The 26,983-nt window shown below is 37.3% G+C and overlaps 1 protein-coding gene across 1 annotated transcript in view; it reads right to left on the reverse strand.

Annotated features, from left to right (window-relative positions):
* The window catches only part of PEX7 (peroxisomal biogenesis factor 7), a 93,912-nt gene that overhangs the window by 27,361 nt on the left and 39,568 nt on the right, over window positions 1-26,983 (reverse strand). The window contains exons 6-8 of the mRNA XM_010379482.2: window positions 23,763-23,869; window positions 20,496-20,609; window positions 18,229-18,284 (exon numbers count right to left, since the gene is read on the reverse strand). Coding sequence (XP_010377784.1) covers window positions 18,229-18,284; window positions 20,496-20,609; window positions 23,763-23,869 — 277 coding nt within the window. The remainder of the gene's footprint in view (window positions 1-18,228; window positions 18,285-20,495; window positions 20,610-23,762; window positions 23,870-26,983) is intronic.

Below are 26,983 nucleotides of genomic sequence, written 5' to 3' on the forward strand. Positions count from 1 at the left end.
TTCTGATATTTTACTCTATATTTCTAAATAATATGCTCATGGAGCTCATTTATTTTGTCATTTTCAGATATTATCTTTTGACTTCCTACTCTGAAAAATGAGAAAAAGCAGTATCTACATTTAAAAATACAAATACATGCAACAAAATCTACTCAGTTGCCCTACTGAAACCGCACAATAGGATTTTTTAAAAAGTATGATGCAAATTAACTGACAAAGTCCATAAATTTTCTGTAGGAACTAATCAGCAGAATTCAAAGTTCAAAGCAGTGACTTACACTGCATTAAGCTAAGGCTTAACATTCCTCGCTCCTTTTAGATTTATCTATTTATTCATGTGCTTGCATTTGGTTATGAATTAGACATGGATCTGGTTTGATTCTTAAAGAAAAATGTTAGTAACAAATAATTCTGAAAATGTTCTGCAGTTATAAAGCAAGCTATTTAAAACCAAAAGTCTTACAAGTTTCTTTCCAATTAATGTACGTTGTTTCATTTTATAGGAAATTATTTTCATTTTCATCTGGTACTTAACTTACAAAAGTATACTTCACTTCATGAAAAGATCTTTCCAGTATGATAGTAATTAACACAAGAATTTTCTAATTTAAACAAGTCAAATGGAAAAACTCTTTTGGGACATATTAAAAACTACCATATCAACAAACTTGGGAGTTATTGCTTCATACATACAAATATGTATCTTAACCCAAAGGTATATGAAGCTTAGAGATTTGTCAGTATATTGCATATTACAATTGATTTGCAGAAAAAAAAAAATGTTTATCTGTCACTTTAGTTAACAATCAGGAAATACGACGGTTCCAAATGTGCGAAATACTAACATTCTATTAGTTAGTCAGTGCTGACTTAACCACAATTGAATAGCAAGTTTTCTCCTTGGAAAAGATTTCGCATTCCAACAGGACTTTCCACCATAAATTGTTTTATTAATGACTGCTTCAGAAATATTTAAAGTGGAAACCATATTAAAATACAAGTGTTTGAGCTTCTACAGTCAGAGTGACCAAAGGATATCACAATTTTTCATTTAATTCGAATTCACTTACATGTATAAACATGTACTTAGTATATCCACATCCCAGGAGTCAGGGACAAAACACTAAAACAGAGAAGTCCTACCCTGTCAAGCAGTGTGCTTTATTAACACAGAATAAATTCAGTACTAAAATATCCTTGCAAGGATTACACACATCGGGGAACGCAAATATTCCCGTTCTTAAAAAGAAACCAAAGACGACTATTAAGATGCTTTTCTAAAGTCATTGGTGAGGTGTGGTGAACCTGTCTCACAAAGTGAGAAACGGCGATAGGGTTACAAAGACATTTCTAGCCAAGATATCTGAAGGCACAGCACATTTAAAAAATCTCTGATCATCCTAAGAATTTAACTGTAGTTCCTGCTAATGTTAACAATCAGTATCATATCATTAGCCACATGATTTCTTGTGGTTTGATGAACAAAAGTAGAGGAATTAAAAACAACTATTTTAAAAGATGAGGTAAAATGATCATCTGAAGCTGCATGGCAGCTCATATTCAGCCACATTTCTTATCTGTTTACTCTGACTGACCTTTTTTTGTTGGTAAGGGGGACTAGGTAAAGTTGAAATGAAAGGTTTGTGAGGCAGAGTACATATTCAACTATACTATCTATTTACTTTGGCTGACCTTTTTTTAAGGGGAAGGGGAAGAAAGAGAAGTATCTGCCTGTGGAAATCTCTGTGCTAATAAACATAAGGATCAAAAAAGCCCATCAGCCACACCAAAGTTAAGACACTTACTAGATAAGGGCAAATCCCATGAGAGCATCTGTGACAAAGATAAAAGGTATTTCTGCATCCTCTACTTTAAGATTTTAAGTTTACTACAATCCAATTAAAAATCATTTTCTCACTTAACACAATATAATAAAGCTAGTTATCTTATTCTACAATTAAACTGATATCATTAAATAATAACATTAACTAGAAGGTATCTCAGGCTCTTATTTTGTGTGAGTAAATACAGCTTGCTTTTTTCTCAAGTGTTTTTATTTTGAAAATTACCAACCCACAGTAAACCTCAAAGAATAAAATGAACACCCATATGTCCTTTGTCTAGTTTACTAACTGTTAGAAATTTTGCCACATTTGTTTTATCTTTCTCTCTCTACACATATGCATATGAAGGAATATTTTTGCTGAACCATTTAAAAATAAACTGCAGACATCATAACTTGTCTTCGTCATTTTGCTGGTTTTCAGCAATTTTGATCAGAAATATAAGAACATATTTATAGTGACATGACAACAAGAATAAAGTCTGAAGAATATATATGGGAATAAAAAATAAAATTCTGAGTGCCAGATATGGGCCAGGCACTATGGGAACAGCCTTGCATATATTGATATTTAAATCTCATAACAGTACATCTTATGACTGAGGAAACAAAGGCTCAGGGAGGTTAAGTCACTTTATAAGAGATCAAATATAACCAAATTACATTAATTATATATTAAGTAATATATAAATAAATTATAACATAGCTAGTAATGGCAAATTCAGGATTTTAAGCTGTATCTCTTTTTCTATTACATCATGCTGCCTCCTTATGAAATAATTTTTTCAACAAATGTGTGTAGGTAATACGTAACAATTTAGGGGAAAATTTCTAAATAGATTGAAATGAAGTAGAAGTGGTCACTGGTAACAGGTTTTTTTTGTTTGTTTTTTTCAAGATAGGGTCTCACTCTGCTGCCCAGGCAGGAGTACAATGGTGCAAACATGGCTCACTGCAGCTACCATCTCCTGGGCTCAAGAGATCCTCCTGCCTCAGCATCCCAAGCAGCTGAGATCACAGGTGTGTGCCACCATACCTGGCTAATGTTTTAATTTTGTAGAGGGGGGTCTCATCATGTCGTCCAGGCTGGTCTCGAACTCCTAGGCTCAAGAAATTTTCCCGCCTTGGCCTCCCCAAGTGCTGGGAATACAGGCATAGGTCACTGCGCTCAGCCCCTCTGGGAAGAGATTTGAATCAAATGCCCAAACATATTCAACTTTGTATGGTGTGACCATTATCCTGGTTCACGCTGCACCACATTCACTAGGTTCACTCTCCTACTTCACCTTCACAGTGCAATGAAAATTCCTATTCACAAAGCTCCTTAGTGATTGTAAGCAATATAATTATGTTATTAATGTAATGCTAGGTAACGCATGAATGATTATATATCTTAACTCTCCCTAAAGTACTTACATTTTAAAATGGGAAACATTATTACTACTAGTATTCTCATTTAAAACATCTGCTATTTTTTTGAGCTCTTACTATGTGCCAGAGTATTTACAGATACTACTTCATTTAATCCTCTGAACATCCCAGCAAGGTAGATCACAGTTCATTTCCCATATTTCACAGCTAGTAAATAGAGGAGTCAGCTTTTCACTTCAAGTATGACTCACTCAAAGGTCTACATGCTCACCCCACTACGTAATAGATGTCTAATCTATAGCACGTTCCTAAATATCTCCAAAGAACAGGGATGTGGAGGGACAGAGCTGATTCTAGATAACTTCCTATCCCCAATTTGTACTTCTCTTTCACCTCCAAGGAGCAGAGGACAACAAAAGGCTAGATGGGGCTGCTTGCTCTTGCTGCTGTAAAATAAAAATTATTACCTCACCCTTGAAGACTAAAGGTGAAATGGCCTCAAGCCCAATGAGACAGCCTTCTGTCACCACCCATTCTAGCCTTAATAATGACAAACGTAGCAAACACTTACATAGTACTTACTATGTGCCAGCATTTGTGTATATTAGCTCTTCTGAAGCAGAAGCAGCTTTCCAGACCCTAAAGAAGGCCCTAACCCAAGCCCCAGGGTTAAGCTTGCCAACTGGGCAAGACTTTTCTTTATACGTCACAGAAAAAACAGGAATAGCTCTAGGAGTCCTTACACGGGTCCGAGGGACCAGCTTGCAACCCGTGGCATACCTGAGTAAGGAAACTGATGTAGTGGCAAAGGGTTGGCCTCACTGTTTACGGGTAGTGGCGCAGTAGCAGTCTTAGTATCTGAAGCAGTTAAAATGGTACAGGGAAGAGATCTTACTGTGTGGACATCTCACGATGTAAACGGCATACTCACTGCTAAAGGAGACTTGTGGCTGTCAGACAACCATTTGCTTAAATATCAGGCTCTATTAATTGAAAGGCCAGTGCTGCGACTGCATACTTCAGCAACTCAACCCAGCCACGTTTCTTCCAGACAATGCAGAAAAGATAGAACATAACTGTCAACAGGTGATTGCTCAAATCTACACCACTCAAAGGGACCTTATAGAGGTTCCCTTGACTGACCCCTACCTCAACTTGTATACGATGGAAGTTCCTTTGTAGAAAAAGGACTTCAAAAAGCAGGGTATGCAGTGGTCAGTGATAATGGAATACTTGAAAGTAACCTGCTCGCTCCAGGAACTAGCGTTCAGCTGGCAGAACTAATAGCCCTCACTCGGGCACTAGAATTAGGAGAAGGAAAAAGGGTAAATATATATACAGACTCTAAGTAAGCTTACCTAGTCCTCCATGCCCATACAGCAATATGGAGAGAAAGGCAATTCCTAACTTACGAGGGAACACTTATCAAACATCAGTAAGCCATTAGGAGATTATTATTAGCTGTACAGAAACCTAAAGAGTGGCAGTCTTACACTGCCGGGGTCATCAGAAAGGAAAGGAAAGGGAAATAGAAGGGAATTGCCAAGTGGCTATTGAAGCCAAAAGAGCCACAAGGCAGGACCCTCCAGCAGAAATGCTTATAGAAGGACCCCTAGTATGGGGTAATTCCCTCTGGGAAACCAAGCCCCAGTACTCAGCAAGAGAAATAGAAAGGGGAACCTCAAGAGGATATAGTTTCCTCTCCTCAGGATGGCTAGCCACCCAAGAAGGGAAAATACTTTTGCCTGCAGCTAACCAATGGAAATTACTTAAAACCCTTCACCAGACCTTTCACTTGGGTATTGATAGCACTTATCAGATGGCCAAATCATTATTTACTGGACCAGGCCTTTTCAAAACTATCAAGCAGATAGCCAGGGCCTATGAAGTGTGCTAAAGAAATAATGCCCTGCACTGCAGGCCATACATTTCAATCCCTGTATCTTTAACCTCCTTGTTAGGTTTGTCTCTTCCAGAATCGAAGATGTAAAACTGCAAATGTTTCTTCAAACGGAGCCCCAGATGCAGTCCATGACTAAGATCTACTGCGGACCCTTGGACTGGCCTGCTAGCCCATGTTCCAATGTTAATGACATCGAAGGCACCCCTCCCAAGGAAATCTCAACTGCACGACCCTAACTACGCCCCAATTCAGCAGGAAGCAGTTAGAGCAGTCGTCAGCCAACCTCCCCAACAGCACTTGGGTTTTCCTGTTGAGAGGGGGGACTGAGAGACAGGACTAGCTGGATTTCCTAGGCCGACTAAGAATCCCTAAGCCTAGCTGGTAAGGTGACCATATCCACTTTTAAACATGGGGCTTGCAACTTAGCTCACACCCGACCAATCAGGTAGTAAAAAGAGCTCACTAAAATGCTAACTAGGTAAAAACGGGAGGTAAAGAAATAGCCAATCATTTATCACTTGAGAGCACAGGGGGAGGGACAATGATTGGGATATAAACCCAGGCATTCGAGCCAGCAACGGCTACCCGCTTTGGGTCCCCTCCCATTTTATGGGAGCTCTGTTTTCACTCTATTAAATCTTGCAACTGCAAATAAATAAAGTAAAATAAAATAAAAAGCTTGTGTTACAAATATTAGCCATCCAGAGAATCTAAAGGTAGTATTTGTATAGTTATCAGTGCTAAAAATTAAACAGGTTATTGCTGGTCTTATATCTGAAATATTTTTCTTCTTGTTAAAATGGTTTTCTGACACTAAAAATATCATCAATCCAATCAGATTTGAAATTCTTCAGAGGATAAATTTAACTCATATCACATGGAGTAAAAATCCACCAAAAACGCACCTTTTCTGACCTTTCCAATCAGTGGTCACCGCATTCAAATAATGAGACTAGACTCCCACAGGCATTAGAACGATTAAAGTCTTATTCTTGACATGTGTTGAAAATTACAAATATACATACATGTAATATAGTCAAAAGTGAAGGGTTTTCAAATGATTTTGGCTTCCTTTTCTATTTATTTTTCTTGTTACAAAAAAGTCTTCAATAATCTTATATTGGAATACACAATCACTAGCCTCCAGTTACATTCAGTATGGAGGTGAAACAGTAATTTAGTAGCTACAATATATGTTAAAATTAAAATTATATTTCTAAAAAAATGATGCTGCTTCTATATACTGCCTGTGAAGCAATGCTCCATTTCGTAGTGGGAAAATGTTCACCAATTTTTCAAGAAAAAGGAGAATTCCAGGTTTCTGGCTTGTTTGAATAGGGATAAGGTTCCCATTAACTGAGATAAATAACACAGATAAACAAGCAAAGAAGGAGTTCAGTATGAGATTCCTGTTTGGACACTCAGGTGCCTGTGTTCAGATACAGCAGAATATGCAGGCCTAAGGCTCTCAAGAAAGGCCAGACCTTGAAGAAGGGTCTGGAATCATCACTTAGAATGGGCATGTAAAAAAAAGTTCTAAACCAAAGGGAGCTGACCAAGTTTAAGGGGAAGGGAAGGAGATTCTATGATGAACTCGAAGAAGGAAGGGTCAGAGGAGAGTAAAACAAATAAACAAAAAAGAACATGGAATCCCTAGGATAAGGAGTTTCCAGAACGGAAGGTATGATTGACAGTGTAAAACAGAAAAAGGTTCAGCATGACAAATGCTGACAAGTGGACTAGATTTGGTTTTACAGAGGTTGCCAGTGGTTTCTGCCAGAGCAATTTCAGTAAAGAAGTAGGGACTGAAGCCAGTTGTGCCATTAGGAAGAACTGTAAGTGCCTATGCCTATAAGCTTTCAAAGGTCTACAAAATGCCTGAGAGCTGAACATTTAAATTAAACTTTTAAAATAATTAAATTTAAAATTAATAAATCAACATTACTAATTGATAAACCTGGCACTCAGAAACATTTCATTCCACTTGGAAACAATTTCTAGGTTAGGGTTGTTGTTTTTTTTTTTACTTCATATGAATTCCTTAGCAAGCATAATGATTGCCAAAAAATCATAATCAATCATAAGTGAGTTACTCAATGCAAATCACTTCAAAAGCAAAAGCCACAAATCTTTTCAAAATAACTAACCCTATTTAATCAGTGATGTGGATCCATTGTATAGGTTCAAGTGATCCAGGGTAAGACCTCCAACATAGAGTACCCTGGGACAGTGAAGACCTTAAAATGGCCCTGGTGAATGGAAGCTTACGGGGACACTAAAAGCTTGGCTAAGAAAAAAAGAGAGATGTAAGAGAGGAGTTAAAGTCAAATGCAGGATGAAGGAAAATGTTACAGGCTGAGGAAAAAGTCACCAGAGATTTGGACACTAAAGATATACAGAGATATGGGGGGAGAAGAGGTTGCTTCACGGCGTAAAGTCCTGAAGAAAACAAGTATGAGGGATCAACAGCATGCATGTCTAAGGGTTCTAAATAACAGGAGGAATGAAGAGGTACAGATTTAGAGAAAATCCGCAGGCCTAGCTTAGAAATTAAGATAATTTGTGCTTGAGTCCCACAATTATTATTATTATTCTAAAGGTAAGATCTTTTGCTGAATGTGCAGGGAATAGGGTTGGGAAGATGGCTTTAGAAGACAGGCAAAGGGCCAGGTGTGGCGGCTCACGCCTATAATCCCAGCACTTTGGGAGGCTGTGGTGGGCAGATCGCTTGAGGTCAGTTCGAGACCAGCCTGGCCAACGTGGTAAAACCACATCTCTACTAAACATACAAACACTAGCTGGGGGTGGTGGTGTGTGCCTGTAGTCCTAGATAGTCAGGAGGCTAAGGTGGGAGAATCACTTGAACCCTGGAGGTGGAGGTTACAATGAGCCAAGATCGCACAAGTGCACTGCAGCCTGGGTGACAGCGAGACTGTCTCAAAAAAAAAAAAAAAAAAAAGAAGAAGAAGAGAGGGAAAAGCAATTAAGAATTATCACAGTATTTTCAAGAATATCTTCTCATATAATTCTTGTAATCACCCTGTGAGCTTGTGAGCACAGATGTCACTAGTTGCCATATTACATATTAATAAAAGAAACCTGGACTCTAAGTTATACAGGATTATTGCTTTCAAATATATTTTTAACTTTATGTTTAACTTATGTTAAAGATATCCTATTATTGAACTACAAATCTCAATTTTCCCAAGTGCTTACAAATATAGCTACAACACCTTTGATCTGGTCTCAGGACCATGACCTAAGCCACCTCCCTCACCAGGGGCACTAAATACCTATTCCCCCTCCCCCGTCCATACTCAGAGACTCAGCACTTAACAGTGGAGAGAAAAGTAAGGATTCTGAGCATGGTTTGATACTCCCAAGATTTTCAGAAATGTAGTTCACATCCAGTGTTAACAAACATTCCTGACACAAACTTACATCTACAAAAGTAAAGCATTTTCCCACAGGGTGTTTAGGGGAACTTAAATACATAAAACAGGGAGTGGTCAGTCAGTACGATTAAGATCATAATGACAATCCTGAGAAGAAAGTCTCAGTAGTCATTAGATTTTTCTCTTTAATCAGAAACAAAGCACCAAATGGATTTAAGATGTCCCAATTAAAACTGTTAAGAACACCAAATATGAGATCACCAAAAGATTAAATGTCTCATCTCAGTTTATGCTTTCTTCCCAGAAAGATGTTCGAATTCCAAGATCCTGTATGTGGAAATCTTTTTGAACCCATGAGCGACAATATATAAGAGAAGATTCCGGCCGGGCGCGGTGGCTCAAGCCTGTAATCCCAGCACTTTGGGAGGCCGAGACGGGCGGATCACGAGGTCAGGAGATCAAGACCATCCTGGCTAACATGGTGAAACCCCGTCTCTACTAAAAATACAAAAAACTAGCCGGGCGACCTGGCGGGCGCCTGTAGTCCCAGCTACTCGGGAGGCTGAGGCAGGAGAATGGCGTGAACCCGGGAGGCGGAGCTTGCAGTGAGCTGAGATCCGGCCACTGCACTCCAGCCTGGGCGACAGAGCGAGACTCCGTCTCAGAAAAAAAAAAAAAAAAAAAAAAAAAAAAAAGAGAAGATTCCAAGTTCTCTCTTCATCCTGCTTAACCTATCTGGTGGATCTGACATTACTGGCCATTCACACCTTGTTGAAAGCCCCTCCTCCCACAGCTTCTGTGACTATTGCATGCTCTAAGGTTTCCTCCTGTTCCTGGTGGGCTGCTCCTTCCTGCTTTCCAACATGAATTCCCTCCTGAAGAAAGGAATTTTTTGTTCTTTCTGTACACTTATCTCCCTTTGGCTTATTCATTCTTATGGAATGAACTATCAGTAAGTAAATGGTGTCCAAATCTACATGCACAGCCTTCACCTCCAGTCAGTGATCTAGCTCCGCAGTTCCAGTTTCTTCCTTTCTGTTGTGTTGCCATTAGTTGGTTCCCAAGTTGAAAAATCTATAATCACTACTTATTATTTTATATAGAATACTAAAAACAAACAAACAAAAGCCTGGTTATAGTACACTTTTGAGAGCTGGGAGCCTCCATGTGATTATGCTTCCCAGTTGTCTGCCTGCTTGTATTGAATGAATCAAGAAAACCAAGTTAAGGCATGAAATGCATCTCAAGGCTTTGTAATTTATTCTATTGGAAGCACATTTTATACAAACAAAGTTGTATAGACTGGGCCATATCTAATATGGACTCAGAAGTGAGGAGAGAGGAGATTTGGGTAGTCTAGGCAATGAGGCTGTGTAAATCCAAAACTGTTACTGTATTCTTACAAAAACCAATACAGAACAACAAAGAGAACAAATAAAACTACACAAACTTCAGGTCTTCCACACATCCAAACTTCAAATTAACTGTAAGAAGAAAAATCCAAACAGAATCCTTATGAGCTCTCCTCCTTGTTCCAGCTGCAAGCCTGTGTGAATGTCAAGGACAGTTAGGGGAACACTGAATGGTACAGAGAGGGCAGGAGCTAGGATTAGGTCTAACGCTGACATAAAACCATCATGAGAAAGAGAAAGTGCATCCTATGAGTGAAAATACCGAAAAAAGGCATAATAAAGATTAGATTACAGATTTTAAAGTACACTGGATACAGGGAGGTGATCTTGGAAAGCTGATAGTTTAGGGGGGAAAGGAAATTAAAAGGAAGGAAAGGTGCCAACCTCAAACCATCAACCCTGTCCACAGATATAAAGAGACAAAAAAAATTCTTTATTTATTTTTAAAAACACACATACACAAATAAATGGTTACAAGAATTCCAACAATTCATCTGACAAAAACTTCCCTCAAAAAAAAAAAAAATAGCGAAGTAGAAAACTGTAACATATTCTATATTGAATCAAATATCTTCAAGCAAGCACTTGGGGACATGGAAGAAAAAAAACCAACAAAACCCTTGATTAGGAACTCAACAACAAAGAAAAGAAGTGGACAAAAACAGAAAGAACTGAAACAGACCTGACTGAACTCAAGAATGAAATACAAGAAAAAAGGCAAAATCATTTCACAAATAAACACAGAATTACACTGGGGCCCAAGAAGAACAGATTCACACGAAAGCATAACAAGGGCATTGAAGACAACAGGAAAACAACCAAGAAAATGAAAATGAGATAAAGAAAGAAAGAAGGAAAAATTATCAGAGAGAAAGTATCTGATACAGAACACAAGTAAAGGAGAGTCCTTTTATATATAATGGAAGTTCCATAGAAAATTAAACAATTAAGTAGAACTATTATTTAAAATTATAATCCAAAAAACTTTCTGGGAATAAAAGAGGACCCCAATCTATACACTTAAAGAGCTCACTGAGCCTGCAGCAAGAAAAACAAAAATGCAACAAGGGTTCTTTTTCCCCCCAGGGGTCTTGAGGAGGAAGAAAGGAGTTGGGGGGGGGGGTGGGGCGGGGAGTGTGCTAAACAACTTACAACTACAAGAAAATTAGACTGGCATCAGAATTCTCAAAAACGACATAGAAAACAAGGTAAAAACATAGTAGCATTTTCAAAAACCTCAAAGAAAGAAATGTAAATCAAGGAGTTTCTATTCAGCTAAACTATCCTCCAAGTAGGAAAACTACAGAAAAATAGTTTTAAACATACGAGAGTTCATGAGAATTCTATGCCCATCAGTCCCTCCTGAGAAATCTATGGCATTTCCTCAAGATAAACTGCATCAGATAATGGGGGAAACTCAGGCAAAAAAAAATTGATAACGAGCATTTAATATATTTAATTATACATTTAAGACTAAAACAAAGGTAGAAACCAAGTAAAAATATATCATATGCTATGTGCTATATGTTACATGTTGCATGTTCTAACAAAGCATAAATAAAACAAAATTTGATGGAAAAGGGAAAAATAAAAAGGGAAAGTAGAACAAGTTCACTGGTTATTATATAAGAAATAGGAGGGATTTCACAAAAATATAATGAAAAACTTACAACCAGGCAATAAATAGTTTTTTTAAGAAAACTTATGAAGACATTTAAAAAGTTGTAACACCAAAGGCAACCACTAAAACAAACACATAAAAACTTACCTAAATGTCAAAAAAATTTTAAGTCAAAGAAAAAAAAAAAACACAACAGAAAAACACATCACACACAGAAACATAGCAAATAAAATACAAATACTAATCATAACATAAAATATGACACATTCGATGCTAAACATTTTTATCAAGAAATATGAAAGAGTTAAACTTACATATTCTAATAAAAAGACTATTTGTTCACTAAGCAAGATCCTAATATATGCTCTATACAAAGACATACCTAGAACAAAATGGTTCAACAAAATTGTTTAAAAATAAAGGTATGGGGGTTCAACATACGCAAATCAATAAACGTAACCCATCACATAAATAGAACCAATGACAAAAACCCCATGATTATCTCAATAAATGCACAAACGGCTTTTAATAAAATTCAACACCCTTCATGCTAAAAACTCTCAATAAACTACATATTGAAGGAACATATCTCAAAATAATAAGAGCTATTTATGACAAACCCACAGCCAATATCATACCAAATGGGCAAGAGCTGGAAGCATTCCCTTTGAAAATCGGCACAAGACAAGGATGCCCTCCCTCACCTCTCCTATTCAACACAGTGTTGGAAGTTCTGGCCAGGGCAATCAGGCAAGAGAAAGGAATAAATGCTATTCATACAGGAAGAGAGGAAGTCAAATCATCTGTGTTTGCACATGACATGATTGTATATTTAGAAAAACCCCATTGTCTCAGTCCCAAGTCTCCTTAAGCTGATAAGCAACTTCAGCAAAGTCTCAGGATACAAAATCAATGTGCAGAAATCACAAGCATTCCTATACACCAGTAACAGACAAACAGAGAGCCAAATGACACGTGAACTCCCATTCACAAATGCTACAAAGGGAATAAAATACCTAGGCCAGGAATACAACTTACAAGGGATGTGAAGAACCTCTTCAAGGAGAACCACAAACCACTGCTCAAGGAAGTCAGAGAGGACACAAACGAATGGAAAAACATTCCATGCTCATGGATAGGAAGAATCAATATCGTGAAAATAGCCATACTGCCAGAAGTAATGTACAGATTCAATGCTATCCTCATCAAACTACCACTGACTTTCTTCACAGAATTAGAAAAAAAATACTACTTTAAATTTCATATGGAACAAAAAAAGAGCCCATATAGCCAAGACAATCCTACAAAGCTGAAGGCATCACGCTACCTGACTTCAAACTATACTACAAGGCTACAGTAACCAAAACAGCATGGTACTAGGGCCAAAACAGATATATAGACCAAGGAAACAGAACAGGGGCCTCAGAAATAACGCCACACACCTACAACCATCTGATCTTTGACAAACCCAACAAAAACAAGCAATGGGGGAAGGTTTCCCTATTTAATAAATGGTGTTGGGTAAACCGGCTAGCCATATGCAGAAAACTGAAACTGGACCACTTCCTTATACTTTATACAAAAATTAACTCAAGATGGATTAAAGACTTAAATGTAAAACCCAAAACCATAAAAACCCTAGAAGAAAACCTAGGCAATACCATTCAGGACATAGGCCTGGGCAAAGACTTCATGACTAAAACACCAAAAGCAATGGCAACAACAGCCAAAATTGACAAACGGGATCTAATTAAACTAAAGAGCTTCTGTATAGCAAAACAAACTCTCATCAGAGTGAACAGGCAACCTACAGAATATGAGAAAATTTTTGCAATCTATCCATCTCACAAAGGGCTAATATCCAGAATCAACAAGGAACTCAAACAAATTTACAAGAAAAAACAACCCCATCAAAAAGTGGGTGAAGGATATGAACTGACACTTCTCAAAAGAAGATATTAATGTGGTCAACAAACATGAAAAAAAGCTCATCATCACTGGTCATTAGAGAAATGCAAATCAAAACCACAATGAGATACCACCTCACAACAGTTAGAATGGCGATCATTAAAAAGTCAGGAAATAACAGATGCTAGAGAGAATGTGGAGAAATATGACGGCTTTTACACTGTTTGTGGGAGTGTAAATTAGTTCAACCATTGTGGAAGACAGTGTGGTGATTGCTCAAGGATCTAGAACCAAAAATACCATTTGATCTAGAACCAGCAATCCCATTACTGGGTATACATCCAAAGGATTATAAATCATTCTACAATAAAGATACATACAATAAAGACACGTATGTTTATTGCAGCACTGTTCGCAATAGCAAAGACTTGGAACCAACCCAAATGCCCATCAATGATAGACTGGATAAAGAAAATGTGGCACATATACACCATGGAATACTATACAGCCATAAAAAATTATCAATAGAGTTCATGTCCTTTGCAGGGGCACGGATGAAGCTGTAGACCATCATTCTCAGCAAACTAACACAGGAACAGAAAACCAAACACTGCCATGTTCTCACTCATAAGTGGGAGTTAAACAATGAGATCACATGGACACAGGGAGGGGAACATCACACATCAGGGGCCTTTCAGGGGGTGGGGGACTAGAGGAGGGATAACATTAGGAGAAATACCTAATGTAGATGACTGGTTGATGGGTGCAGCAAACCACCACAGTATGTATATACCTATGTAACAAATCTGCACATTCTGCACATGTATCCCAGAACTTAAAGTATAATTTTAAAAAAATTTTAAAGAACTGAATATACGATAAAACAAAAACAAAATAAAGGTATGGGGGAAAGTATCTGGAAAGTAAACACAATATGAAAGCGAGGGCAATGATTCTGATGTGAGACAAGGCATAACTGAAACAAAAAGCATTAACTGTGACAAGGATATTCTTTAATGCTAAAAATCTCAATTCGCCATATCTACATACCGGAAACACAGCATCTGTTTCTATAAAGTCAAAACTACAAAAGATGCAGGGAGATGTAGAAGCCTGCTAATGATAGGAGATTTTAACACACCACTCTCAGTAACATACCATTCTCAGACTAAGTGGACCAATAATAAGAAAGGATACAGAAAGCCTAAACAACACAAACAATTTGTAAGCTGATGATTATATACTGAACTTAACAGCCTGAAAATGGAGAATATACATTATTCTCAACTGCAAATGAAACATTAACAAAAACTGATCATTTATTAGGTTCCACTTCTCCCAAATGTCAATATGTTCCATAAAACTGAATGACTAAAATAGTATTCTCTGATTTTAATGCAATAAAACTAGAAATTATTAACAAATTTTTTAAGTTAAAAGGGATTTTCATATGGAAACTAAGTAATTTCCTATTATACAACTATTGGAAGAAAAGGCAAGTAAAACAGAACTTACAAAAATTTTTAAATGATAATGAAAACATTATATATCAGAATCTATGGGCTATAGTTTGAATAACAACCAGAAAAAAATTTATAGCCTTAAACACTTTATTAACAAAATGAAAGAATACAAATAAATTCCCACCTCAAGAAGCTGAAAAAAAGAACAACAAAGTACCAAAAAGGAAATAATAAAAATAAAAGCAGTGATTAATTTTAAAAAGCAGTTCTTTTTTTTGAGATGGAGTTTTGCTCTTGTTGCCCAGGCTACAGTGCAATGGCACAATCTTGGCTCACTACAAACTCTGCTACCTGGATTCAAGCAATTCTCCTGCCTCAGCCTCCCCAGTAGCAGGGATTATAGGCATGCACCACCATGCCCAGCTAATTTTGTATTTTTAGTAGAGACGGGGTTTCACCATGTTGGTCAGGCTGGTCTTGAACTCCTGACCTGAGGTGGTCCACCCACCTCAGCCTCCCAAAGTGCTGGGATTACAGGCATGAGCCACTGCACCTGGCTGAAAAAAGTAGTTCTAATTAATAAATTAAAATTCTGCCTGCTGAAGAAAAATAACAAAATAAACATACCACTAGATAGCCAAAGAACTCATAAAGATACAAAATCAGAAATAACAAGAGTAAAACAACCAATAAAAGAGAAGAAATCCTACAACATTCCTTCACAGATTTTTTTTTTTTTTTGAGGCAAAGTCTCACTCTGTCACCCAGGCTGGAGTGCAATGGCACGATTTCAGCTCACTGCAATCTCCGCCTCATGGGTTCAAGTAATTCTGCCTCGGCCTCCCAAGTAGCTGGGATTACAGGCACCTGCCATCACGCCTGGCTAATCTTTCTATTTTTAGTACAAACAGGGTTTCACCATGTTGGCCAGACGGGTCTTGAACACTTAACCTCAGGTGATCTGCCCACCTCGGCCTCCCAAAGTGCTGGGAATACAGGCACGAGCCATCGTGTCCACCCACTTTACAGACACGTCTACAAATAAATTTGAAAACCTACAAGCAAGGGACAATTTCCAAACTTGATCCCATTAGAGACACAAAGTTTAAACAGACTCATTTCCATAAAAGAAATGAAGTTATCAAGAAAGTACTCCACAAAAAGCACCATGCTTCACTAGTTTCGCAGAGCAATCCTACCAAGGATTCAAAGACCAAACACAGCCTCAATGCCGTACAAGTTGTTCCAGAGCTTTGGAAACAAAGGAAAATTTCTTAATTCTTTTTTATGAAGCAAGTAAAATGCAGACACATAAACAAAAGGAAAAAAGAAAGAAAACTGCAACTAATATCACCTTTGATTACTGATGCAGAAGCTTTAAATAAAATATTAGCAAACACAATTCAACATCATGGTGAGAAAATGATACACAAAGAGCATGAGAGACTTACTCCAGGAATGCAAGGTTGGTTCAATCCATTAATATAGTACATCATCTCTAAGAAGAAAAATCATGATTATCTCCATAAATGCTGGGCAAAAAAAAGCCTTCAACAAAACTGAAGATCCATTTCTGATTAAAAAAAAAAAAAACTCAAGAAAATAGGAATTCATGCATACTTTCTTAGTATCACAAACAAGTAAACATATATAATTTGCATCACAGTCAGAATCTTATTTTTAATAGAGAAACACTAAAGGCATTTGCACTTGTAGCAGGAATCAGACATTCTCTATAAACTAGCACTGTATTAGTGGTATTTGTGGAGGCAATTTTAAGAAAAATCAATTAGAGGCGTCAGAATTGGAAATGAAGGTGTAGAACCACGTTTACTTGCAGGTGATATGATCATACACCTGGAAAACCCTAATGAATCAATGATCTTTAGATGGCAGGGAAACAGGTACTCTCAAACATTGCTGCTGAGTATCAAAATTGGCATATTCCTTATGGATGGGAATTCAGTAACATCTAACAAAACTACATGTGTTTACCTTTTAACTCAGCAATCCCACTTCTAGGAATACCAGACATTAATTCTCTAGTAACACAAAACTATCATTCACTGTGGCACTGTTTATTTACAAAACATTGAAAACAAGCTAAATCTCCATAGATAGGAGGGTAGCCAAATAAACTACAGTACATCCACACAATGGTGTATTATGCAGAATGAGAATGATCTCTTTGATATAGAATGATTTCCAGGATATATTTCAAGTGAAAAATGCAAAATTTAAAGGAGTATGTGTCCAAAGTACCCCACTTTTTGTGTAAGAAAGGGGGAAATGAGAAAATACATATCTGTCTATGTATATGAGTGAGACTAGTTACCTATAGAGTATGGAACAGAATAAAACAGAAAGGCTGAGGAAATAGAAGGGGGGAAATGACACCTTTCTGAATATATCTTTATGTACATCTTGACTTTTGAAACCATGTCAATGTTTTGCCTAGACAAAATCAACAAGGATGGGAGGAAAACCCTAAAATTGAATACAAACAGAAACAAAGGAACCATGTTTCAAGTGAATAATATAACCATACTCTAACAGAGAAGAGGAGAATTAACCTAAGTAACTTCTGAATATAGTATTTGAACTAAAGACAAAAAAACTCTAAGCAAGTGCTGAGCTCTAATCAGTAAGATTCTTTTTTTTCAAAGGTATGGCTTTGCAATTCTGAAACTACTTTCTAAGCATTACAGGGTTTAACACATAAGAAAATATATTGTGAATAAAATGGAAGTCAAGAGTTACAAATTTGGAAAGAGAAAATAAATCCTGTGTGGTGTGGAACTGTAACTGGAAGTATAAATAGAGACACACACCCACACACACTCTTATCTAGATACCCAGGCACATATATACACATATATGTTCATATATCTACATTCACAAAAAATCATACATTCATGTTCATTGTTTTTTTCATCTAAGCAATCTTAGCCTTAAGACTCATATAATTAGACCTGAAGATATGAAATTTCCAAATTTCTAAATCTAAATTTCGAAGATATTGGCTATGTGATTCATAATGCAGGAAAGTGTTACCATAAGAACATCTATTAGAAAAGAGGGCTTTTAAACAGAATAGCCAGGTTAATACTTGAAGAGAAAAAATTTACTCATATATGTGACTGGATCATGAAAACAGGAAAAATATAATATTAATCCTAGTAAATATTTAAATGTACCCATCTCAGATTATTTTCATGTTAGTAAGAGTAATCATATTATCTTTTATAAAAGTTGCAAAGATGAAAATGTTATCTGGTATTTCACAAGGAAATGTATTAAAAACCACTGTACCTTACAGTAAAATCATACGAGCAAGAGGCCAGCACAGAAGCATGAAACGGCGAAAACTACAAAAAAAAAAAAAGAAAAGGAAAAAAACCCTTTTTGAAGTCAGCTGTGATTATAATACTGCTTTCTAAGATCATTCCATAAACATTATAATAAATTTGAGTCAGAGCTGTCACTTAAAATTATGCTTTTCCAAAGCATATATGCTTTAATTTGAGGCCAAAATCTTCTGGCCTTTTAAGTATCCATCTTCGGGAAAAATATTTTTATATTCTCCAAAGAAAATTATCCCTCAAGCTTTTTAGAACTTACTTAGAATAAAATATTCCCAAAATGTTGCTATTCTGGAAAAATTAAATACAATTTCATACTGGCTATCCAAAAATGACTCTTATAGGCCAGGTGTGGTGGCTCACACCTGTAATCCCAGCACTTTGGGAGGTTGAGGAGGGCAGATAACCTCAGGTCAGGAGTTCAAGACCAGCCTGGCCAACACGGTTTAATAGAAACCCTGTCTCTACTAAAAATACAAAAATTAGTCGGGCATGGTGGCATATGCCTGTAATCTCAGTTACTCGGGAAGCTGAAGCAGGTGAATTGCTTGAACCCAGGCGGTGGAGGTTGCAGTGAGCTAAGATCATGCCACTGCACTCTAGCCTGGGCGACAGAGAGACTCTGGCTCAAAAAAAAAAAACAAAAACAAACAAACAAACAAAAATGACTCTTACAAATATAAGGGATTTAATTATATAATAGTACAAATATATAATTGTATCATTTACCAATTTTACAAATATATGATTACTATAATCACAAGTTATCAAAATAAACATTTAAATGTTAAATAAAAACATCTTTAAGATATTTTTATGTTATTTGTATATTACAGCTAATGGAAAATGATATCAAGGATAAAACGCAAGTTTAAAGACAAGTAACGTCTTCCAGATGAGTAAAAATGTACTTAATAAATTGACCTCTGCAATTACCTTTCTTCAGTGCTTGTCTTACCAGCACTATAATAGTTAAATACACATATATAACTACATTTGACCAGCACTTAGTTTGCAAAGTATTTTCACTACATTACCTTATTTCATTCTCAGAATCACTCTGAAATATACATAGAGCATATTTTTCAACTGCTAAAACTTGTCCACATAAAACAAATTTTTATTAAGAAATAAAACAGCACTCTGTCTCCTATGTTGCATTGCAGCCAGCGAAACTTAAAATATTAACTTAACTAAAAATTTAGAATTTTTGGCCAGGCATGGTGACTCAGCCTGTAATCCCAGCACTTTGGAAGGCTAAGGCAGGTGGATCACTTGAGGTCAGGAGTTCGAAACCAGCCTGGCCAACACTGTGAAACCCCGTCTCTACTAAAAATACAAAAAAATTAGCGGGGCATGGTGGCGCACACCTGTAGTCCCAACTACTCAGGAGGCTGAGGTAGGAGAATTGCTTGAACCCAGGAGGCAGAGGCTGCAGTGAGCCAAGATCATGCCACCACACTCCAGCCTGGGTGACAGGGCAAGACTCCATCTCAAAAAAAAAAGAAAAAAAAAATTTAGAATTTTTAAAATAGTAGGAATAACATAATTATCTTATTAAAATAATCAATAAGGTACTTTTTTACCCTTAACGTTAAAAAAAAAAAAGGATGAAATTGGGAGATGTCACTTAATAAGATACTTTCCATAGTCATTTAGCAGAACCTGCCTAAATGAAAGCCAGGAAACTAACCTAAGTCATCTTATAACCCAGAGAAATGTACTGGGACCATCATTAAAAATTTATCTCGTCCTCTGCTATTAACAGAGTAGAAAACTTTCTATATCCCAAACATCTGTGAACAGTCATGTATGTTATCATGTTAGGAAAAGGGAAGAATTAACCATCTCTTTACACCTGTTTCAACAAAGAGACTCTCACTGATTACAAACTTATAAAGAACATAATACTAAAAGTGAATTACTATAGTTAAAAAAAATATATTAAAGGAAATAAGATTGGGGTGAAAGAATGAGAAAAAGATTTTTATTTAACGTTAAGTATTGAATGTCTACATTGCCCAAATTCATTCAATAATTATTCAAATATTCTTAACTAATTTTAGCTTTCAATATTAATTAACTGGGTAACAAAAACACATATAAAAAAGAATTAGTAACTCCAATCCCTAAACCCAGAACACTTCTTAATATATGCTTCATTGATTATATTTATGTAATTTTATTCTACACATAAAAGAAAAGATGAAAACTTACTTTTACCCTCCTAATAGCATAGGTATGACCAAGAAGTTCAAACACTGGTTGCCGTACATTCCTTAAGTCCCAGCCTCTCAAACTACAGTCAACCGCGCCTGTCACCAGCAAATTCTAAAAACAATTCAGAGAAACATAAACTGTGACATCTTTGCAATAAAACAGTATGCAGGCTTTCCTACTAGAAACAACATCTACTTTCTGATAATTATTTAATATGAACCCAGGAGCCATTTTTGAAAAGTTGTATAACAAGTACAGACAGGAATCAACATAGACATTAATAGCAAAAAATTAATATGACTTGTGAGAAAAAGAACTCAATATGCTTTATGTACACGATGGAACACTACACACAGCTGGAAAAGGCATAGTTCCAAATAGCATTGTGGATTTTCTAATCCACTTTTAGAAGTGGCAGTAAGTACACAGGGGATTAAAATTTTTATCTGACAAATGAGCCCAGCTTTCTCTTCAAATGGTTTTCCCTGGAATCCCAGCACCTTGGGAGGCAAAGGTAAGAGGATTACTTGAGGCCAGGAACTTGAGACCAGCAAGGGCAATAAAGCAACACCCTATCTACCCAAAAATTTTTTTAAAAATTAGCCTGGCATGTTAACACACATCTGTAATTTTAGCTACTTGAGAGCCTGAGTGAGGCAGGAGGATTGTGTGAGCCCAAGAGTTAGAGGCTACAATGTGCTGTGATCACCCCACTGTACGTCAGCATGGATGACAGAGCAAGACTCTGCCTCTAAAAAAAAAAAATAAAAATTTAAAAAAGGTTTTCAAGACTGGGTGCGGTGGTTCACTCCTATAATCCCAGCACTTTGGGAGGCCGAGGCCAGTGGATCACTTGATCCTAGGAGTCTGAGACCAGCCTGGGCAACAGTGAGACCTCGTCTCTAAAAAACAAACAAACAAAAAGGGTTTCAACATAGTCTGAGGTTTTTCCAGGCATTAAAAGGCAAGAGGTCCATTCATTTAGGTACATCAGAAAAAGCAAAGGCTATGAATTAAATTTTTCCATGTTCTCTAAATCTAAATTAATCATTGTTTCCAACCTTCTTGGACCACAATTCTTAATACAATATCTAATCATATCCAAGAATGTAATCAAATAGTGGTGAGTCTCTTATCTATTCTGGCTTTACAAATTCTGCTATCTAGAGCCCCAAGTGAACCCAGAGGTCCTAACTGAATAGGTCAAGTGCTGGGTCCACACTCAGTCCACCCCACATAACCCAGAACAGCAAAGGATTTAAGTTGGTGCAAAAGTAGTTGCAGTTTTTGCATTGAAAGTAATGGCAAAAACTGCAATTACTTTCGCACCAACCTAACATTGTCTGACTATGTTGGGTTTCAGTGTAAGCTAATTTGAAGAAAAGTTTCAGTTTTTAGAAAATAAATTTTGTAAACCACTCTCAAATGTCTATCAGCATCTTTGTTTAGAATTCCCAAACATCTAACATACAGGCCATAATTAATTTTCCAATATGAAAAATTCATTTATGACTTTGAAACTGTAGTCATCAGCATTGAAATGTTTAGATTAATATCATTGCATATGTACTTATTGATAACTTAATTTACTTATTTTTATTTAAAGAACTCTATCAGTACAATGTTCTTTTAGCTTTAATTAATTTAAAACTGGGAAAAAACAAAGCATATATTTTATGTATTTGTCACAGTCAACAGACTACTTCAGGGACATAAATACAGTCATGCATCACTTAATGATGGGGATATGCTCTGAGAAATGTGGCATTAGGCAATTTCATCTTCGCGTGAACATCACGGAGTGTACTTACACAAACCTAGGTGGTACAGCCTACTACACACCCAGGCTAGATGAAACAGCCCATTGCTCCTAGGTTACAAGCCTGTCCAGCATGTTACTGTACTGAATACTGTAGGCTACTGTAATACAATGGTAAGGATTTCTGTATCTAAACATAGAAAAGGTATAGTAAAAATATAGTATGGAAGATAAAATATGGTAGTAGGGTACTTACCATGAATGGAGCTTACAAAACTGGAAATTACTCTGGGTGAGTCAGTGAGTGAATGAGTAGTGAGTGAATGGGAAGGCCTAGAACATTACTGTACACTAAATTTATTTAATTTCCTTTCTTCAATAATAAATTAACCTTAGCTTACTATAATTTTTTGCTTCATAAATTTTCTATTTTTTTTTTAAATTTTTTGTTGTTGTTGTTGTTTTGAGATGGGAGTCTTGCTCTGTCATCAGGCTGGAGTGCAGTGGCATGATCTTGGCTCACTGCAACCTCTGGCTCCCAGTTCAAGCGATTCCCCTACCTCAGCCTCCCGAGTAGCTGGGACTACAGGCGCCCGCCACCATGCCTGGCTTTTTTTACTTTTTGATTCTTCATAATAACAAAACTTAAAACACAAACACATTGTAGAGTTATACAAAAATATTTTCTTTCTTTATATCCTTATTTTATAAGTTTTTTTCTATTTAAATTTTGTTTTTTTTTTTTACAAAACTGAGACACACACACATTAGTTTAGGACTACACTGAGTCAAGATTATCAATATCACTGTCTTCTACCTCCACATCTTGTCCTGCTGGAAGGTCTTTGGGGGCAATAGGAATTTTTCAGCTCCATTATGTCTTAAGGGCCCTGTCATATATGCAATCTGTCATTGGCTGCAATGTTGTTATGCAGTGCATGACTGTAGTATATTAACACATATTTAATCCATTTCTATCTCTGATTCATATGCTCATGTGGTTAACTGAAGCTTTAAAAAAGTTGCACATGGACACTTATCTTACAGAGGCATGAAAATTGGTTAGGCTTAAAAAGGAAGATGAAACAGAAAAATTTAAAAACTGATGGACTGTCAAACTAAAAATCAAATTACAAATAGTTCAACAGCCTGACTAGCAAAGTGAAAAAGAAATAAAAGCAAAAGATGATACAAAATTGCAGGGTTAAGAGCAATAAAGAAAAACATTACATAAATTGGTAAGGCAGCTTCCCAAAACAAACAAGTAAGGCTGCACTGTTGAACTCTGAAAATTTCTGTTTCTTATTTTGCCCGTTTTATGAGCACTTATATCCAATTAATGCTAATGCAGGTCAGTCACAATCATTAATTAGAAAGGAAAGGGACAGAATTTAACTGCATGGTCCAGGAACACCACCAAAGTCCACATAAACAAAGATAAATAAAATTTAGAACATTTTAACATTAGGAAGGACAGCAGCTTAGGATAGAGCCATACACTGTACCTCACTGTATTTACACCAGTCACAACTCAAGATTTCTGCCTGATGTGCGGGAATCACGATTCTGACTCCTGCTGCCTTCACATCCCATATTCTCAGAGTCTGATCACCTGGTAAAAAGGAAGACTTGATCATTTCCCATCACACCACATGAATGCGCAGTGACATAATGTGTTCATAATAATAAGTCAAGTAAAAATACACTGCTTTCAGTGTTAGGATATTGCCACCTTTAGAATTACTTTTTAAACCATAATAATGTATAGGAACTATTCAAATGAAGGAATACAAAAGTGACGTTGCACCGTGATAATGCTTTTAGGAGGAAAATTTGAATCTCATAGAGATAAACACAATATTGACTAATCACACACCTGCTGCTTTTTTATTTGAGGCAGGAAAGGCCCTGAAAATTCTCGTGTTGGGAAATAAAGTGATCACTCTGTACCAGCGTATTGTACTAGAAACCAACAATAGAGTAACAATTTTACTGCCAAAGGCGGGCAAAGTCTACCAAGCCAAAATGGAGAATTTTTTACTTTTCATTGTCAAGTATGCTATATGTTTATGGGCCAGCTATGGGTGTACTTTTCTCCTCAAAAAAAAAAAAAAAAAAAAGCTAAAAAACTTCTATTTATTTATTTATTTTGAGACGCGGTCTCGCTCTGTCACCAGGCTGGAGTGCAGTGGCACGATATCGGCTCACTGTAACCTCCGCCTCCCGGGTTCAAGTGATTCTCCTGCCTCAGCCTCCCCAGTAGCCAGGACTACAGGTGCGCACCACCACGCCCAGCTAATTTTTGTATTTTTAGTAGAAACTGGGTTTCACCATGTTGGCCAGGATGATCTCGATCTCCTGACCTCGTGATTGGCCTACCTCAGCCTCCCAAAGTGCTAGGATTACAGGCATGGGCCATAGCGCCTGGCCTATTTATTTTAATACTTTTTGAGACAGAGTCTGGCTCTATTGCCCAGGCTGGAGTGCAGTGGCACGATCTTGGCTCACTGCAACCTCCACCTCCTGGGTTCAAGCAGTTCTCACGCCTCAGCCCCCCAAGTAGCTGGGATTACAGATGTGTGCCACCATGCCCAGCTAATTTTTGTATTTTTAGTAGAGATGGAGTTTCACTCAGGCGTGGTGGCTCACGCCTGTAATCCCTACACTTCGGGAGGCCAAGGTGGGCGGATCACCTGTGGTCAGGAGTCTGAGACCAGCCTGGCCAACATGATGAAACCCTGTCTCTACTAAAAATACAAAAAATTAGCTGGGCATGGTGGCAGACGCCTGTAATCCCAGCTACTCGGGAAGCTAAGCCAGAAGAATCACTTGAACCTAGGAGGCAGAGGTTGCAGTGAACCGAGATTGCGCCACTGCACTCCAACCCAGACAAGAGTGAAATTCTGTCTCAAACAAACAAACAAAAAAACGTGAGCGAGACAGGGTTTCACCATGTTGGCCAGGCTGGTCTTGAATTTCTGACCTCAGGCAATCCTCCCGTCTCAGCCTCCCAAAGTGCTGAGATTACAGGTGTGAGCCACCACGCCTGGCCAACAAGCTAAAAACATTTAAAGATTACACTTTGCATTATTACAAAAATAGTTTGCATTACCTAACTGCACAGTCACCTGATTAAATGTTTTACATGTTGCTTGCCTCCAATTTTTCTAAACTATAGGAAACAAAAGATGACAAGATGAATAAAATCCAGAATATTACAGCTACCTCAAAAGTAAAATACAAACAACTGACGATGGGAGAAAACTCAGTTCCGTGTAATGAAAAGCATGCAGCTTCTGGCATTTTACCAGGTGGGGTCATGAATGCCATTTTGTGGTTCTAGGTCCCTGCATAGGATAGGTAATATCTCTGAGACTGATTCATTTCTAAAGGAGACACAGAATGCCCAACATGTAGCACTGTCTAAGAATTTCACCAAGTTTCTGTAAAGCACCTGGCATGGTCTCTAACACATAGTAGACACTGCCAAATATGGTATATAAAAGTGCTAAATTTTTAAAGTATCTTTTACTTATCTACATATATTTTCCTATATTCGTAATTCTAAATCATATATTGTTAAGCTAAATTTAGCTATCCTAGGCAATTTTTTCCTGGCTTCTTTGGCAGTTGCTTAAGAAAGATAAGAAATGTGTTGGCAGTAATGAAATGCAGAGGTTAAGAACCGGGCATTTGGAGTTCCTGAGCTTGGTTCTAATCCAGATCACTCATTTGGTGGTCACTGATGCTTAATCAAGTTACTTCACTGATCTTCAGTTTGCTACCTACAATAAAATAAACTGCCTTGTAAGGCTGAAATGAGACAAGGTAGTAGCGTGAGTACGGTGCCAGATGTGTAGTAAGCTCTTAATATGTGTTTCTTTAAATGAGAAAAAATACCCATGATTACAAGTTATTTCTGTCCCCCCAATAATAACAACATGAATAATAGTTAATACTTATTGAGTGCTTCCAATGTGCCACATACTGTTCTAAGCATTTTATACATATTTTTTCTAAAAACATCACAACTACATAAAGTAGGAATTTGGAGATATAAAAAGTAATTGTATAGTACTATACAAATGAGGAATATAGCACTAAACAAATGCAGCATATAGAGATGAAATAACTTACCCAGGATAGTAAGCAACAGAACCAGGACCTGGACCCAGAACTCAGGGAGTCTGGGTCCCCAGCATGTGCACTTTACAGCTTTACAACTACGCTACACTGCTGCCTCCTTGTGTTGCTGGAGGACAAATGCCATACAATCAATGTTGGCTAATTCTGGAGGAATTATTTTAATTCTTTTAATTTCCAGGCTGGAGTGCAGCAGTGCAATCTCGGCTCACTGCAACCTCCACCTCCCAGACTCAAGCAATCCTCCCACCTCAGCCTCCCGAGTAGCTGGGACTACAAGCGCACACCACCATGCCCCACTAATTTTTCTATTTTTGGTAGAGACGGGGTTTTGCCATGTTGGCCAGGCTGGTCTCCAGCTCCTGAGCTCAAGCGATTCACCTGCCTCAGCCTCACAAAGTGCTGGGATTACAGGTGTGAGCCACTGCATCCAGCCCTATGTTACTTTTTCTTTAAATTGGAGAAAAATCTGTTATGTTTTCAATACCACTTCCCATCTCCCTGCCCAGAGACCACAACAGTCACGAATGTGGTCCACAGCCCTTTAGTCTGCGTTTTGGTAATACTTCTATTACATTTTTAT

This window comes from Rhinopithecus roxellana, chromosome 4, assembly GCF_007565055.1.
Source record: "Rhinopithecus roxellana isolate Shanxi Qingling chromosome 4, ASM756505v1, whole genome shotgun sequence".
Taxonomy (NCBI): domain Eukaryota; kingdom Metazoa; phylum Chordata; class Mammalia; order Primates; family Cercopithecidae; genus Rhinopithecus; species Rhinopithecus roxellana.